We start from the raw sequence: 16,640 nt of genomic DNA, 5'->3' as shown, positions 1-16,640 counted from the left end.
ATTGTGTAGCTGGAGGGCTCCCCGTATGGTGGGAAGCAATTCACGAAGCAGTGCATCCGCTGATTGACCTCGGTTGCAATGGTACGCTTCAAGTTGATTGCTTCGAAGCTCCATCATGCCTCGAGGTCCGGGGAAACGGAGAACTTGATGTAAAGTGGACGGTACAGCTTGCATCTGATGAATCCAGCGTCGTCCGAGGATGGCATTGTATGGCGACTTGCTGTCGAGAACGCAGAACCGAGTATTACAGGTAATTTTATCTTCACGAGATCCCACCGATACTGGTAAGATAATGTCACCAATGGGGTCGGCTCTGGAGCCATTGAACCCGTAAAGGGGGGCGATTGGGTCTACGAGAACTGACTTGGGGAGGTTCATCTCTTGCATAGTGTGGTAAAATAGGATGTCACAAGAACTGCCAGGGTCGATCAGGACGCGCTTGACTGTCCAGTCGCTGATTTTGACATGAACGACCAATGCGTCATTATGAGGAAGGCAAACTTTGCTTAAGTCGGCCTCTGTGAAAGTGATATCGCCATAAGCGACTGGAACCACGCTGGGCGGAGCTGCCTGTGGAAGTAAAATGATAGACTTCTGAAGCCCAACCCGACGCTTTTCTCGGGGAAGAGGTCACGGAATCGTCCGGAAAGGTAATCACATGAATAGTGCGAGCATTGTCACGATCGGACGAAGTCTTTGCGCTTCTCTCGTGGACGAGATCGATCACGGAACGCCCCTCTACCGTGAGGACGAAGCCTGCACTCGGGCGTAACGGTGAGGTGGAGATCGACTACGCATTAACGACGAAGCTATCAACTTATGACGCAGTCGCCATCGTGAATGCTAGTGTAATGTTTGATATAACCAAAAAACCACCGTGTCTTGGAGATAATGCTTGAGCCCCCAAAGATGCATCGGTTTCATGGCACTTTGCTTTATGAAATGCACAAAAAGCTTGCCGGTCGATCAAGGGTCAGTCGATGTTTGGCCGAAAAATGAGGCGCCGCTTTGATCTTATCCAAGATGTGGACTGGGGAGCGAGGGAGACAAGAAAAACTCTCTGCATTGTTATCCGATCGGCACGAAGCCGGGTGCAAGCTTACTGCGCTTTTTGCCCCTGGGGAACGATCCGAGACTTCGGCGACCTCGCGGCTCTCGCTAAACCATGGAGTTTTAAGGTTTCCGCAACTTGATGTACTTTGTCGACGCTGAAATAGAGCTCGGGACAAATCTCTGGCGTTCCTTCATCAATCCACCTAGCGAGGTCGCCATTTAGACTCGCAAGCATTAGAAAAGCCGCTGTGGCGAAAGATTCTTTCAAGCCACTTTCCATGCACGCAGCTTCGGCCTTGAACCGTCCTAGGAATTCACGAATAGTTTAGCCCTCCTTGAAAGATAATTGAAACAGAGAATCAAGATCCGCCTTCTTCCGCTTTTGTTAATGCATCGGGGTGGCGAACAAATCGATAAGTCGCCGAAGGTGTTGATAGAATCGGACTCGATGAGAAAGAACCAATCGAGCCCATCCTTGAGGGCCGGCCGGAAATAATCTGCGTGGAGATAATCGAACTTCGGGAGAAATAAAAGTGCCGGACTTTGAATATAGCGAGCCACATACGTCGGGCGGCCGTCTTGCCGCCGTTACATGGGAAAGCGTATGGATAAAGTCGTGTGGAGAGGATTTCTTTGCCGGACCCTGCAAGGTGAACGGAGATGCGCGATCGCCTTAAGCATCTTGTGTACAATCTGTGTCGAGTCTTTCTTCGCAGAGGTCTGGCCAATCCTTTGGGACAACTCGTTAAGCTGCTGATTAACGTCATTGATGCTGTGTTCAGCTCCGTTTCCGACTTGTTGTTGCTGATAACTATCCACCTGAGCGCGTAAGGTAGCATTTTCCTCCCTGAGCAAGGAAATGCTCTCATTCGTTACTCCCAACTGGTGAGCAAGGTTCTGAACTTGAGCTTCTATGCTAACCATGCTTCGTGGGCTGGAGAATTAGAGATGATCTCAAGTGGCTCTCCAGTAATCGAAACCACAGACGGCGCCAATGTAAAGGAGCGTTTTGGTCTTCTCCTAATTACAACTAGGAAGAACGGGAAGGGTTAGGATTTTGGATGTGACCGAGGTCGCCGCCATGAGCGAACCGCCTCATGATCTTCTCTCGCTTTTTCCTTTTTCCGGGAGAGAAGAATCGTCCCCGCGTAGTTCCGAGGGGTGGTATTTATAGAGTTTTGAGAGAGGAGATCCTTCCGACACGCGTGTATTCTTTTGTACAAATGTAGGGTGGAGATCGCGGATGAGTGTTGAATTGATCCGTTATGATTGGGGGTAGATGCGGTAGTCCCTATTTCCTGTTGAGATTACCACTAAGATCTTGGCAATCATTACACCCGGTGGAGTGTGTTTCTATTCGCCGCTCTCAGATCCGCAAAGTGTTCGTGATCGAGATATCTTCGATCGCACCACCTACTCGAAAATGCTCGCAGTCGGTCTTGAGGTCGCCTTTGATTCATTTATCTTTAGCGCGACACGCAGGTGTCCGCTAGAGGCTTGTTCTCGGTTTGTCTTGGAGGTCGATATCTTCAGTTCGCTTATGCTCCTCGCGAGTGCGATGCCCTATGAGGATATCGCTCCCCTACAACGACGACCCTCATTTGTTTTTTGATTGGACCATGATTAAGAAGACTTCTTATGATAATGTAATCTCGATCAAATTATCAAAATGTTTAAGCATTTGCAAAACAAAGACGAACGGCATTCTGCCTTTTCAGTCCCATTCATACTTATTCAACGAAAACATATCGTTAACGGTACTGGGATTGGCGGGATCAAAATCATCTTTCATTAGGTGAAAATTTATTCTAACATCAGCATTGTCCTCCTGGTGCGTAGCAGGTGCTTTGGTGGTTATCAAACTTAAGATATTGCATCCTATAGGAAACGACCATTGAATTTTCGTCTCCAATTCTTCAATCTCACTAAGGCATTTCAAGGCAAGTCTTACTTTCTCTTCATACTCTTCGATTGGACTCTCAGTAACACTTTGGAATATTGCATTCGGCAGTTGAGCAAGCAATACATGTAGGACGTCAACAAACAATTGCTGTACAAAGCTACATAGATCTTCAGTTGATGCGTAACTTCTGTGAATGAGAAAGTCTACAATGGCGCGTAGTTCATCCCGTAAAATACCACGTGGCAATGCTCCTCTCAAAGCTGTAATGCTCGAAATAGCACCAGATAAATTTTGAGAATGAGTTACTCCATCTAGACATGCGAAGTCCTTACCCAAACATACAGAACTTGCAAGCCTCGTCCTCGTTGCATTCTTGTAGCTTGACGTGTTTATACTTTTATCGATAAAACGAACAGTTTCACTAGCTTCACTGAAAACCTGTCCAAGTGATTCGCCTAGAGTATTGGGGAAACAAAGTTGAGCAATTCTTACCAGGAGGACTATTGAGAGAGAAGATGCTTCCATACCTTTTTGATTCGGGTAAGCTGGATCTATCAGTTCCATGGTATGAATTTGTCTGGAAGGAAGAGTTCTCGAGAGAAATTCTGATAAACGGCTTAGGGACTTGGTTTTCCTTCCTCCCATCCATTTCTTCATGTCCTCTACACTTTTCCACACTGAATAATCATTTAACTCAACATTACCTACGCGAACCAGATCTTTATATTCTTTCATTTCTCCATTATCTCCGTTGTTTCTGTATTTGTGCTTGTAAATACCAAAACATGTTGGACTGAAAAACCTGACAATGTTGTAGCCTAAATGTGAGAACAGAATTATCACAAATCCCTGCACCACAAAGACCAGGAATATAACAAGAGTTTTAGTGTATTTCGAAAAACGGTCTCGTGAATCCATTCCCAATATTGGCGAGCCAAAGATATATTCCCAATATTCAGGTGGGCCAAGCCATTCAAGATTCATGAGGTGAAACATAGTGATCAATCTGAAGCTAGTAGCAAAACCTCCTACGATAACAGTGAGGATCTGGGTCACAACGATAATCCACATTGACCAATTGTAATCAGAAATCCCTATACAAAATTCCAACCGCTTCGAGATTAGAGATTTATAAACAGCCTGCATTAAGATGGTGGAACAAAGTAGGCAGAGTACACCAACTGTAGTACAAGTCGGGTGCTTACACATTACGAATCCAGGATTAGAACTATAACCATACACGTAACACATCTTCAACCGTTTAAACATGCTTTTTTCACCTTTTTTAAGAAGATCTTTACTAAGATCAACGGAATTCCCCTTTCGAAAGTTGATATCCAAAGCAGAAGACCACAATAACATGAGTAGTATCAACATGAAAACTAATATTGCAATATGTTCTGCAATGAACATAAAGATCACGCCAGTGTACATCTGCATACATATATTAACAGCCACGGTGATAAAAAAAACGCCCATGGCAGCAATGTTTGTCAAATTTTCAGAGTGCCTATTAGTTCCAAGTGAAGGCATGAGAAAACCGATACAGATGCACAGTAAGGTAGTCCCACTAAGTTTTGACAATTGGTCCAGAGCACCGGGCATAGGTGTTGTGAGATCTACAGGTAGTTTGGCTGCTATTGAAAGCAAAGTTAACGTTACTGAGTTCAGGGTGAAGGCACGACAGGGTAACCACCGCTTCCTACTAAGAAATCCTCTTACAATATCGTAAAGCATAAGTAGCATACATACCACAGATGCTGCTGCAACGTATAAACCAATGATAGGCACAGGAGATGAATACCTGGTTTCGTCTAGGCTCCCATTGTGGCACCCATGTTTCGTCATCTTTCCTTCTTTTGTCGTACAGTCTATAAAGAAGTTCCTCAGTTTTGCCAAAATGAAACAAGTTCCATTCTTTTAAACTAAAGCATAATACTTCGTCTGTGTCAACGGGTTCATACCATCCGATTATAACTATGTTTCAGTTCTTTGAATAATGCAAACACTTCCAAATACTTTGTAAGGAAAAAAAAACGATCAAGTTATTCTCTTAAATGAAGCACAATACTTTGTTTATATCAATAGGTTCACCTCATTCAATTATTTCTAATAAAAAAATGGAAAAAGAAAAGACTCGGTCATGAGATGTAATTAGCCTAGCAGAATACAAACTTTCAAAAACGTTGAAAACAACTGAAAATACCTGCTTCAGAAACATGGATGAATCCCCTAACTTGTGTGGCATCTCCTCATCATCTGTGATTTAATGTGACATCTTTAACTCCACTCTCCCTTTCCCCCTCAAACCGTCAGTTTCAAATCTTTCAATTCAAAGTAGAACCCCAGATTTCAATCCACAGTTTATGTACAAAATCATAAGAGAATGTAACAAAATTTGCCATCACTTTGACAACGTAACAAAAATGCATAAAGAAACAAAAAGAGTAAGACATACGAAAACAACAATTGTCCATTGGTGCTCATATTTCCTCTGAAACCACATTTACAGTAACAAATATCAACAGAGTACTTATACAAGTACCTTACATTTTGACTAGAAAATGGAACAATAAAATCCCAATACATAGGTACGACTATGCTGTGTTCATTCTGCATTCATTATGCTTTACGACTATGCACATTCATTCTGCATTCCTTCGCCATCACAGCATAGAATCAAGGATCTGAACTTCTGATGGACTCTTGGATCTTAAAAAAAATAAACAAAAAAACCGAGTTCTTGTCAAAGTCTTGCTATCAACCTATAGAAACAACAAAACCAAGGAGTTCTTGTTAAAGTGGCCGCTATCAAACATTTGTCACTTTAGTCGAGCGCCTTTGTCCAATCAAAAGGTTCCCACTCTTGTGCAAAACTCAAAACTGCCTTCTTTTGTGCCTCCAGTGAGTCATGCTTTCGACGTCGGAACATGTCTTCTTCAGGCAATTGTAAAATACCTCTGAGAACATTTAGACCTAGGTTACTTGTAAATTGTTTCTCGTCATCAATGACATGAACAAAACCCTTATCCAACCCAAACTCAACATGGAAATATGGGAAGTTCTTAGGAATTGAGCCACGCAATCCTTTCACACTTGTGTCAATAAGCTTTTTCGCATTATGCTGGCTCCATTCCTCTTCAGCTTCATCAATCGCCTGAAACAAGAAATGGTATAAGAAACTGGAACATCACAGTGAAAATTGTAAAAACCACAGTAACATGTGACTACATAATTATGATAGAAAGACATTCTTTTAATGGTATGAGAAGAGAACAACAGTCATTTATATTTAGCCCAGCAATTAAATTAACTAACTCAACATCTTCACTCATAATGATAATCAAAGATACTTAACTAAAATGCTGAAGTGGTTTATACAATTCAATTATACCTACCCTTCTTGGCTGTTAAAACATTCAGCTCACTGGCAATAAGCTCTATATACTTACAGAAAAGCCGAAGATGCTAAAAGACCAAGTTAAAAGGTCGGGAGAGAGCAAACTGTTCTGAGCGCAGGTGCCGACTAGCAAAGTCGGTAAAACCTTTAGGTGATGATACCAGAGGTCTGGGGCTCGAACCCCTCCAGCATCAAAGAGTTACTGATCTCATTTAAAACAGACTTGCCAATCAAAAAAAACTGTTCTGAGCTTTTCAGGAACACAGCAGTTGCAAGGAAGGAATTGAAGAATATTCAAACAGCTTTACAAGCACAACCAATGAACCAACACCTTTTCATTATTGAAAGACGAAAGGCATTAAGCCTGTAACTTAATCATAAAGGAGGGAGCCAATTTGAAACAAAGAACATACTGTGAGTGGATACACCAGCTTCTTTTTTTAACTGGTAAAATTCACATAATTATAGCCAAGCACAGCCATTGTGATTGGGTACATGCTTACAGCTTGGAAACAGATACAATGCCTTGTTCATAATTCCCTAAAGAAAAGGATAGGTAGGATCCTACAATGTCATCTTCATAATTCGCTGAAGAAAAAGAAAGGTAGGAACCTTATTTGGTCACTAGAGGATGCATATGTGCAAAATGGAGGGTCACGACAAGGTTGCAGAAGCTTTCACCACCACAAGGACTTATTGGGAAAATCTTCTGAAGGTAATGTGCGATGCTGAATGACTACATTCTCTAGAATTCAACATTTTTAATAAATGATGCAGACTAGTTAATTATGAGAAGAAATTAAAGAAGCACTCTTTGGTATGGATGACAACCACCTGGGACTGATTGTTACAATACTTTTTTCCTTTAATGCTATCTGAAACCATGTGAATAATGACTTTCGTAAGTACAATCAAATCCATCTTCTCTTCAAACTCTTTACATAGGAGTGTCAGTTCTATTCATCTATATCTTATTCCTTAATGTCAAACTCCCACAAGAGTGGAGAATTGCTTACTATAATGTGTTCTATCAGTGTTTCTAAAAGGTGCTCAATATTAGGTTAAAAGACTTAAAACCATATGTCAACTCCCTTGTTTACATAAATAAATTAGCATTCATATCTGGTAGATTTATAGAAGACAACCTACTGCTTGCTCCTCAACTATTCATAAGGTACAACACAAGTCTGTAAGTCTCTTTTTTTGTTGCAAGTAAAAATTAATTATATTGATAAAAAACATAGGCTCTTATTACTTCAATACCCAATACCCAACCCAGGTAATGGTTACCTGGGTGGCCCGATCACAAAAGAAGCAAAAAAAAAAAGAAAGAGAGAGAAAGCTAAACCAAAACGGATAACACCCTCCAGCAAAGACGTCGCCACCAGAACCGCCACCCATTACTCCTCCTTTTCAGCCCCCACCTCCAAGAAACTACAGTCGACTTGATCCTCCTCATCACTTTCACCCTCTGAATCCAAGTCATAATAGTCGTCAGAGTAACTTTCCACAGTCACCTCTCCTGCTCTACTACTCTATCCTCTTCCATTTTTTTTTCTTTTTCATTTTCATCAATCAGCTTTCTGAGCTCTATAAAGATTGATAGAAATAAAGTTATGAGACTGTAAGGTTGCGATACTATTGAGTTGATTCTTAAAAGGCTCAATTTTCCTGCTAGATTTTTGGACTGGATAAAGAACCTGCTATGCTACTCCTTATTTTTCAGTTCCAGTAAGTGGTACTCCTAAGGGCAACTTGAAGGAAGAAAGGTCTCAGAAAGGGGACCCTATACCCTCTTAATTCTTTGTGAACGTCATGGTAATTCTAAATGCACTGATGAAAGCACTTGTCAGTGCAACTGATAATGGCATTTGGATGAAGAGAAACAACAGGAAGAGTCAACACAAGACCGAGAGTTTTCAGCAAGTGTATAACAAGATCACTGGAGAGATACATACGGACAAGTCTTAAAGGGTGTCTGAGTCACCAACAAGAATCTATTGGATAAACTTGGTATTCAAGCTACTTACAAGTCAGAAGAAACATTTACACAGATGTCAAAATACATAAATGGTGTTCATGTCAGTATAATCAGTGCCTGTCCAGGAACCAATGACTATTGAAACTGGTTTAAAGCAGCTCTAACAGAGTAACAGGTGATCTGTCAATCTGATTGCATGACTCTATTCATTACTAACCGATTTAAAAGAGTATAGCTTATACACACTTTCAGGCCTTTAAACACTGTTGTGGTGGATGTAAAAGCACCTTGGGGAGGAATTTATATATATTTATTTATTAGTTTATTTTGTAGCTTGCTCTTGATATGGGTCCCAATATTCAGAACTAAGTCCCTTTACAGATGGGAATATCTGACACGAGTCTTGTAACACTGGGTCTGGGGGACCGACTTAAACACCTCCTAAGATAGAAGTAAATAGAACCACCTGATCCCATAAGATATATCTCAAAGCAGAAACAGAAAGAAAAACACAAATCTAAGTAGAAAGGGAGAGGGAAACCGAAGGAGGGAAGGGAGAGCTCTTTTACAGCTGAACTATTTAACTGTAAGGTTATATGTTAGAGATCTTTCCTTCTTTAATTGTGACTTTGCCTCTTTTAATTCTTTGTTTACCTATCTACAGATGTTTACTAATATATTCGCAATATTATTTCTTTCTTTTTTTCCCTTTATTTACTTTGTGCTGTATCCAACTGTGTCGACACATATTTTTTTTGGAAACAACTGTGCCCATGTAACTTAGCTTTAAGGGAAAGCAACAACACTGCAGAATACTTAATCAAATGTTTGTGAGCTCTTAGACAATTTTGTAATGTATCATGTACCTCCTAATGATGCAAACCCGAGTAAATTTTTTGAGGAGGATGCAAACAATTTACTGAGGATATAACTTGATAACAGTATGCCAACAAACAAGCTGACAAAGAGGAGAACCAAAATTATGTAAAATTTACCTTTTTAAAATACAATGGTGCCTCCCTAGCAAGCTCTCGTGGCAGTGGAACACACTCCACTAAACAATGGCGACGCTGTTGTGACAACCCTATGACGGTTTCCAGGAAAACCACTTCCTTCTCTTGCTTTGCAAACATCATGATAAGGCACTTCTTAAAATTACGGATTTCGTCCCAAACATTGTTATCAACGTTCCTTGTAGCTGACTCATGCTGGAAATAGACAGGACATTTGTGAGGACACAGTCTAATATCAGGCAAAACAAGATAATAATAAATTAGATAAATCAGAAGTTTAACCACCAACAGGTAATGAGTTTTCATCGTCTTCCCTTCTAATAACAAGAAAACGAAGACAAAAAGACAGGATGAACTTGAAGGGAATAACAATGCTCACCTGCATCGGTAAAATGCAGCAATGGCCTTGCACAAGAGGCTGCCACTGTGGTAGCATCAAATATGTGAAATTTGCTATAGCAACAACAAGATGCCTTGGCCTTGTTGGGTTCTCAAAGCAAAATTGGCAGCGCTCCTGCTGTGTCAAGATGTGTGTTGCAACATTACTCTTACTCTTCAACTGCTCAGGTCCTCCACTTCTCTGCTTCTTCTTTCTTCTTGGACTGCCGTCAAAATCATATTCATCGTCTGCCTGACCAGATATCCTAAACTGTTTGTTCTGCACTATCTTTTCAGCCAGGTGCATATCCACATCCTCCTCTTTTTTCTTTTGGCGAACAGAAAGATCTCTCACTGCAGATCTGTCCTCAGAAGAAGAAGAAAAAAAAACAATTAATCAAAATATAAAATGCGTAATTCCTAAAAAACTACGTAACATGGACTCTTCATTTTTCTTTAAAAAAAAAATCTGTGCCAGGCACACAGATACACAGACAAGTTGTGCATACGATTTCTAACGAGGGTCTCTTGTATACCCTAAAAGCTTCAGAAAATAATCAACTACCGTGTTACAACTCCATATATGCCACTTTCATAGTTTTTTATTTGTTAGGAGGTGCTATGAAAGGTCTTCAGACCATGAAATTAGTTGTGTATCTAAAGAATAGTAATATTTTTCATTTTAATTAGCTGTCCCTGTGTCCGAGTTATATAGGTCGCCGTGTCGGACACTCCGCCTCCGTGTCACACACCAACACACGTATCGGTGTGAATGTGAATGTGACTATGTGAATTAGCTAAAAAGCAAGAAACTGGCAAACCGGCAAACAAAGTTACGTAAGAAAAAAATCAATTGGAAAAAATTTCATGACAGGTCAAGGAAAAGCCACAAAACTCGAAATAGAAGATTGAAGGTTGACAGGTTGGAGATATATTACATATCTGCGACGGGGATAATCCTTGACTATAACGTAAAAGTTAAGAGACTCCAGAAAAGTCCAAGATGGATGCTAATAAGAAAAACATAGGGTCTACCATCCAGAATACCAGCCCAACAAGTATAGTGGATCATAACAGGTATAATAAACCCTTTCCTTATAAAATTCATGAATAGAACCATCCAATGGTCACAACTCACAAGACTGGAGGCTATCCTGGCCAAACCCAAAGAGGAGGAAGCAGGGAGAAGGAATGGCAAACCAAGTTTCACGGTAAACACTTGGGCGATATAAACATCAATAGATTCCAGAGAGACTGGTCAGGGCTGGAATGGAAGGAATAAATTACAAAGGAAAGTTTTGGATGCGATTTATTTCAAGAATGACAGGGTTGTGGCGAAATACTGGACCTGGAGCTAAATGTTATGAGGAAATAATAGACTCTTTTTGGCTAGCATACCTTTTCTTTTCTTTCTTTTTCTTCCTTGTTTCGGTGTGGGGATATCGGGTGTATTTGGGTATTATAGGTTTTGTTCCTAGTCCTAGATCATTAGTTGTTGCTATTTGTCTTGGTGTTGATGTAATGTTCATAGTTATATCAATACAAAACCTCTTGTCAAAAAAAAAAAAAGACTATCTTAGTCTCAACTTCAAGTAAATCAAGAGGATTAATAGACATACCTGTTCACACTTCCAGTAATCTCATGTCTTGATATGTTACGCCCACTTTCCCGATTCATCTTAACGAACTCTGCTTGTTCCTGTAATAAACAAAATAATTTTCAGTTAGTATGTAGTAACACCATCACATGACAGAATAAGTATCATCTGTTTTAGCAAAATTATTTGACATATGTCAAAATCAACAGACGAAACATTACAAAATCCTCAGAATTCCACCTTAGATATGAAAAACAATTTTATCCACAACAAATAGGATGGTCTTCCCTCAAAGCATATAAGTAAGGAAGAAGTCTGAAAACACATTTATCAGGACACAAAGTTTAAAAAATTCAGTTTTATATTATTCAACTAATAATATTGATACACCAGAAACTTATTTATTAGTTAAACAATAACAGCTTGCATGACATTATTTTTTTCTTAACGAGACCAAGAAAATGCTTATGAACAGATCTTAGAAAAGTATTTTGTAGAAGCAACCTTTCTTCTCAACCTAGAGTGCACTGGGGTTGCACCCCCATGACGACAGCCCAACTGTACAAGGTTAAAAAGATGAATAAAACATGGACATGAATTAGAGAGAACCAAAGAAAGTGTTGCTCACCAAAAGTTTCTCGGCCTCTTCATGTTTTCCTTTCAAACGAAGCTGCATTGCTTTAGCTGCCAGCTGATTGGCACTAAGTCCTGTCTCATCTGGACTCCCTCCAGTAGATTTATTAGTATCAGTTGACATGATGTTTGACCTCAACTGCTTATCTCCCTCCAAATCTGTATGAATAGGGCCACCCTCCAAATCTGTATGAATAGGGCCATCAGCATTTCTTCTCTGCTGACAAGCAACGTCACGCATAAATCTTCCATCATTGGTGAACTTATTTAGACATGATGCTGCAGCAGAGATCAGTTGAGTGTCACCCTTAGAAGTAATGTGGTCTTTCCTTTTTCTCCAGGATAAGGAATCGTGCACTTTAGGCTCCCTCATGCCTGGATGTCGGACAGATACATCTTTCGAGTAGTCTCCTCCAGCACTTTCATCCTTTTGTCTGGCTTTATCATCTAAACCATTCTCTTGTTTCATTATTCCCCTCTTCCTATCCTTTATGGCATGCAAATGAGCATGAGCAGGGGCAGCGCGATGATGAGCTGCAGATACAGTCAGCTGTCCTAGGGAACCCCAGCGTTCTTCAGCAACCTCCTTGAGATTTCTCCCTTCACGAGCAGCTTGTTCTTGTGCACGTTTCAATGCTTTAATTCGCCAACTTGCACCACCATCTCCAACAACAGAGGAAGATCGACCAGAATTTGTCAGTCCTACATCATCTGGGTAACCACTCCCATCATCTTTAAAATACGGGTTCAATTCTCTAGGATTGGGTTTTTTCACCTGACAAAAAAAAACTTTACAATTGATCTTATTTATGATTCCTATAAGCAAACTGGGGGTTGAGTGGTGATGGCATACCTCTTCAACTTGAGATTCCTCTGGTTGATCAATAGTTTTCTCAAGCACTTTTGTCGGCTTTAACATCCAATCTAATCCCATTTCTTTCCTGGCAAGCTCTTTATCGTCATGGGTAATAGAAACTTGTTCACTTTCTGAAGAAGAAGAAGAAGAAGTTCCTCCCTTCCTCTTACGCCTCGACTTGTTTTTTCTTCTAGTTTTTTTCTCTTTGGACGAAGAATCCAAATCCTTGAAAAAAAAAACATAATAATATTAAACATTGATTGAGTAAAACATAACATAATAATAATAATAATATAAATATTTACAGTGTTGAGTTGTTCCCTCGGAATGAACTTCACTCCAGAAAGCATTGCCTCTCTCTCTCTCTGAATTATAATACAGGGAGAAACTCGTAAACTCGTAAGGACACCTTCTTTCTTTTCTTTTTTAAATCACTCGGACCGGGTAGATAAAGGATAATTTGACGCGAAATTAAAAACGGTTTAGAATATCAATTATACCCATAAAGCGAAATATGCTAAATAATAAACGGCCTGTCCCTAGGTCTGTCAATGGGTTTCGATAACCCGATAACCGATCCCAACCAAACCGATAAAAAACGATTTGGGTTGGAATAATTCATTTATTTTCTCAAACCGAACCGAACCGAACCGATAAGATATTGGTTTGGTTTTGGGTTTGCCCTCCAATCAACCGATATGAACCCGAACCGATAAGATGGCATTTTATTTTATGATTAATTTTGTATATGTTTATCAATTATGTGATTGAAATTAATTGATTTAATTTAAGATTTAATTTGATTTTGTAAAACACCGGATCGGTTAAAATATTTCTTATCGGTTCGGTTGGTTTGAATTCTCAATTTTCTTATTGGTTCGGTTCGGGTTTGGGTTCCTAACTTTCTTATCGGTTCGAGTTCGGATTTTCCATAACCCGACCCAAACCGATCCATTGACAGCCCTACCTGTCCCAACCGAAACGACGTAATGTATAAAATATAATTCATATCTCATCAGGAGCTATGAACAATCACAGTTCATACTTATTTGGGGTTTGAACAATCAATGTTCATATCTCAAGATAATATATGATCACTAAAAACACCTATTAAAGTATGATTGATTGTTCATATATACATATTGTTCATACTTTAACATGAGCTATGAACACTCATTGTTCAATATGAATATGAACAATCAATGTTTATACCTCAATATAATGTATGAATAGTAATAACACCTATTGGAGTATGAACAATCATTGTTCATATCTCAACATGAGTTATGAACATTTATTGTTCATATGAACAATCATTGTTCTTACTGATCATATATTATGTGATGTATGAACAGTATGAACACTTATTGGAGTATGAACAATTAATGTTCATATTTCAATATAATGTATAATCAGTAAGAACATCTATTGGAGTATGAACATTCATTGTTTATACCTATTTGGAGTATGAACAATTATTGTTCATAATGTTTATATATCAACATAATGTATGATCAATAAGAACACTTACTTATTAGAGTATAAACAACCTATTTGGAGTATGAACTAACAATTCAATCACTGTTCACACTGGCATCAACGTAATGTATGATCAGTAAGAACACCTACTAGAGTATGGACAATCATTGTTCATACTTATTTGGAGTATGAACAGTCACTGTTCAAACTAACATGAACTATGAACAATCATTGTTCATGCCTATTTGGGGTATGAACAATCAATATTTATGCCTCAACATAATGTATGATCAGTAAGAACACATACTGGAGTATGAACAATCATTGTTTATACCTCAATATGAATTATGAACAATCATTGTTCATACCTCAACATATTGCATGAGGTATGTTAATCTATTTGGGTATGAATAATCAATGTTCATACATCAACATAAAGTGTGAACACTTATTGTTCATAACAAAACGACTGAAAGTGTAAAATCGGAAAATATTTATTTCAAATCCGAGCTATTTGTCCTTACAAGTTATTTTCACTCGGAAATTGGTTTTCAAGGTTATTTACACCCGAAAATTGTCCTTAAGAGTGATTTAAAAAAAACACTGGTTATGTGAGTGATTTTCACTCACAAATGGGCCTAGGGACCAATTTCTTGTAGGTAAATATTTGTTAAGTTGTTTGATAATTTCAAACTCATAAAGGAGGAATGGCTAAATAAAAAATAAAAAATAGAGATTTAAATTTGCCTACTCGAGAGTTGAGGGAGTTTCCTAAAGACCTGGCTCTATCTCATTGTCTCCCATTCTTAACACACTCTAAACTGTTTATTTTCATAATTTATTTACATCGTAGCATTCAATTTTTTGTCTCACATTGGCAATACATGGCAGTACACTCCTTAATAGTTTATATTTGTTTATAATAGGGTATCATTAGGGGAATATGTAAGCCCATCACATCATCTACATGTAATCTCTATTGCTTCTATTGTTATATAAACGAGAGACATTTTAAAAATTATTGAAAATAAAAAACATAAAATTCACTCTTAATGTAGATGCTAGAATATATATCAATAGATAAACAACAAATCACATATGTTGGATCTATATGATTGTGTTATGGCCGGTGTTCCCTTATTGGCAACATGTTTGAATTGGGAGTCCGAGAAGATTCTTAAAGGAAAATCCCCATATTCTGATTCCCTTAATTATGATGATATAAATAAGTTATTCTAGTATGGATTAAATTAAAAGTGAGATAAGGCCTCAAGTGACTATCACCTTTTCCTCCACATTCATATGAACTTTTGTGCATTGTGTAGGTCGACTTCTTGTTTTGTTTTTGGTTGGCCTTGGTGGGATTATGGAAATTGTTTCATCTCACAGGTAGTCCAACTTTTATCTTCTATACTTTTTCCTTTCTATATTCCTTATTAATCAAGCATTCATTGATGTATGTTGCTATGTTAGGGAGGTCGTGTGCTAAAATAAATTTTTGTGGATACGATAACATTTTGGCACATTTTTATGAGTTTTCACCGTATGTGGACCTTCTATATTGTGGTGTTGCAGGTATTAGTGAGTTTTGTTTTTTCCCCTGAATCATTTCAGGGTTCAGCAAACCCTAACAAGTGTTAATAATAATCATAACTTAAAATATATGGTTCCATGTGCATGTTCATTTACAAGTAACACACCGAGAATAACAATGAAGTTGTACTGTGACTATGGTGTTAAAATTTGTTAGTTAGATAGTAATGTTGAATTTGAACGATGGTTTCAGATCCTTACTCTGTGGTATCGAGCACCTGAAGTGCTTCTTGGAGCTACACATTACTCGACCCCAGTAGACATCTGGTCTGTACGTTGGCTATATTTTTGGTAATAAATCACTCTTACTTGTAAGAATTGTTTTAATTTGGCTCGTTTGTATGTATGAAATTATTAATGGGTGATACTTTTATGTTCTCAATAAATAGCTGAACTCATCACTGGTAAAGCAATTTTCCCTAGAGATTTTGAATTGCAAATGACTCATCCACATTTTCGTGTTAAGCTTTTGAGTGCCTTTCTTTCGTTTTACTTTCGAGATTTGTTCTTGGTAATGTTTCTAATTCTTCCGCATGCTGATTCAGGCTACTTGGTACTTGATTGTTAATCTATTGCACTATCTAGAGGTATGTTTTCCAATATATCTATTAATACTCACATGCAAATGTATGCCTGAAATGATTTGCTTATGTTCTTTCTTTCTTTTTGCTGTTTTTTGTACTTTTGTTCGTAGGACTGCAAAGATTCGCATAGCTTTGGGATGAGGCTGCAAAAAACACAGCATACTTGAAG

The 16,640-nt window shown here is 38.7% G+C and overlaps 2 protein-coding genes across 3 annotated transcripts; both read right to left on the bottom strand.

The window, feature by feature from the left end:
* Positions 1-2,712: 2,712 nt before the first annotated feature.
* Positions 2,713-5,290, bottom strand: LOC147500059 (uncharacterized). 2 transcript variants are annotated; one of them, XM_086561778.1, is made up of 3 exons: positions 5,163-5,290; positions 4,709-4,974; positions 2,713-3,805 (listed from the first exon to the last, which is right to left on the bottom strand). In XM_086561778.1, exons 2-3 carry the CDS (start codon positions 4,802-4,804, stop codon positions 2,768-2,770), a joined length of 1,134 nt encoding a protein of 377 aa, XP_086417904.1. In that variant the 5' UTR covers positions 4,805-4,974; positions 5,163-5,290; the 3' UTR covers positions 2,713-2,767. The 2 variants fall into 2 exon arrangements, with proteins under 2 accessions (XP_086417904.1, XP_086417903.1); XM_086561777.1 differs by having other exon boundaries at positions 2,713-4,974.
* A 121-nt stretch (positions 5,291-5,411) lies between these two features.
* LOC147500058 (uncharacterized) lies at positions 5,412-13,343 on the bottom strand. The gene is made up of 7 exons (XM_086561776.1): positions 13,121-13,343; positions 12,813-13,040; positions 11,955-12,734; positions 11,348-11,427; positions 9,730-10,090; positions 9,333-9,545; positions 5,412-6,113 (listed from the first exon to the last, which is right to left on the bottom strand). The coding sequence occupies exons 1-7, from the start codon at positions 13,163-13,165 to the stop codon at positions 5,784-5,786; spliced, it is 2,037 nt and encodes a 678-aa protein (XP_086417902.1). The 5' UTR covers positions 13,166-13,343; the 3' UTR covers positions 5,412-5,783.
* Between the last annotated feature and the right edge of the window lie 3,297 nt (positions 13,344-16,640).

This window comes from Coptis chinensis, chromosome 5 (genome assembly GCF_015680905.1).
Source record: "Coptis chinensis isolate HL-2020 chromosome 5, ASM1568090v1, whole genome shotgun sequence".
Taxonomy (NCBI): Eukaryota; Viridiplantae; Streptophyta; class Magnoliopsida; order Ranunculales; family Ranunculaceae; genus Coptis; species Coptis chinensis.
The sequence above is the reverse complement of the archived record's forward strand: the minus strand, read 5'-3'. Positions and strand labels throughout refer to the sequence as shown.

Bases quoted from the DNA above. Each gene is read 5' to 3' on its own strand.
- LOC147500058 (XM_086561776.1), bottom strand. From the start codon at position 13,165: ATGCTTTCTGGAGTGAAGTTCATTCCGAGGGAACAACTCAACACT. The intron at 10,091-11,347 runs GTATGTCTATTA...TTCTGAGGACAG, and splicing joins ATTACTGGAAGTGTGAACAG to ATCTGCAGTGAGAGATCTTT. The intron at 6,114-9,332 runs GTAAATTTTACA...TTCTTGTTTCAG, and splicing joins CACCATTGTATTTTAAAAAG to GCGATTGATGAAGCTGAAGA.
- LOC147500059 (XM_086561777.1), bottom strand. From the start codon at position 4,804: ATGACGAAACATGGGTGCCACAATGGGAGCCTAGACGAAACCAGGTAT.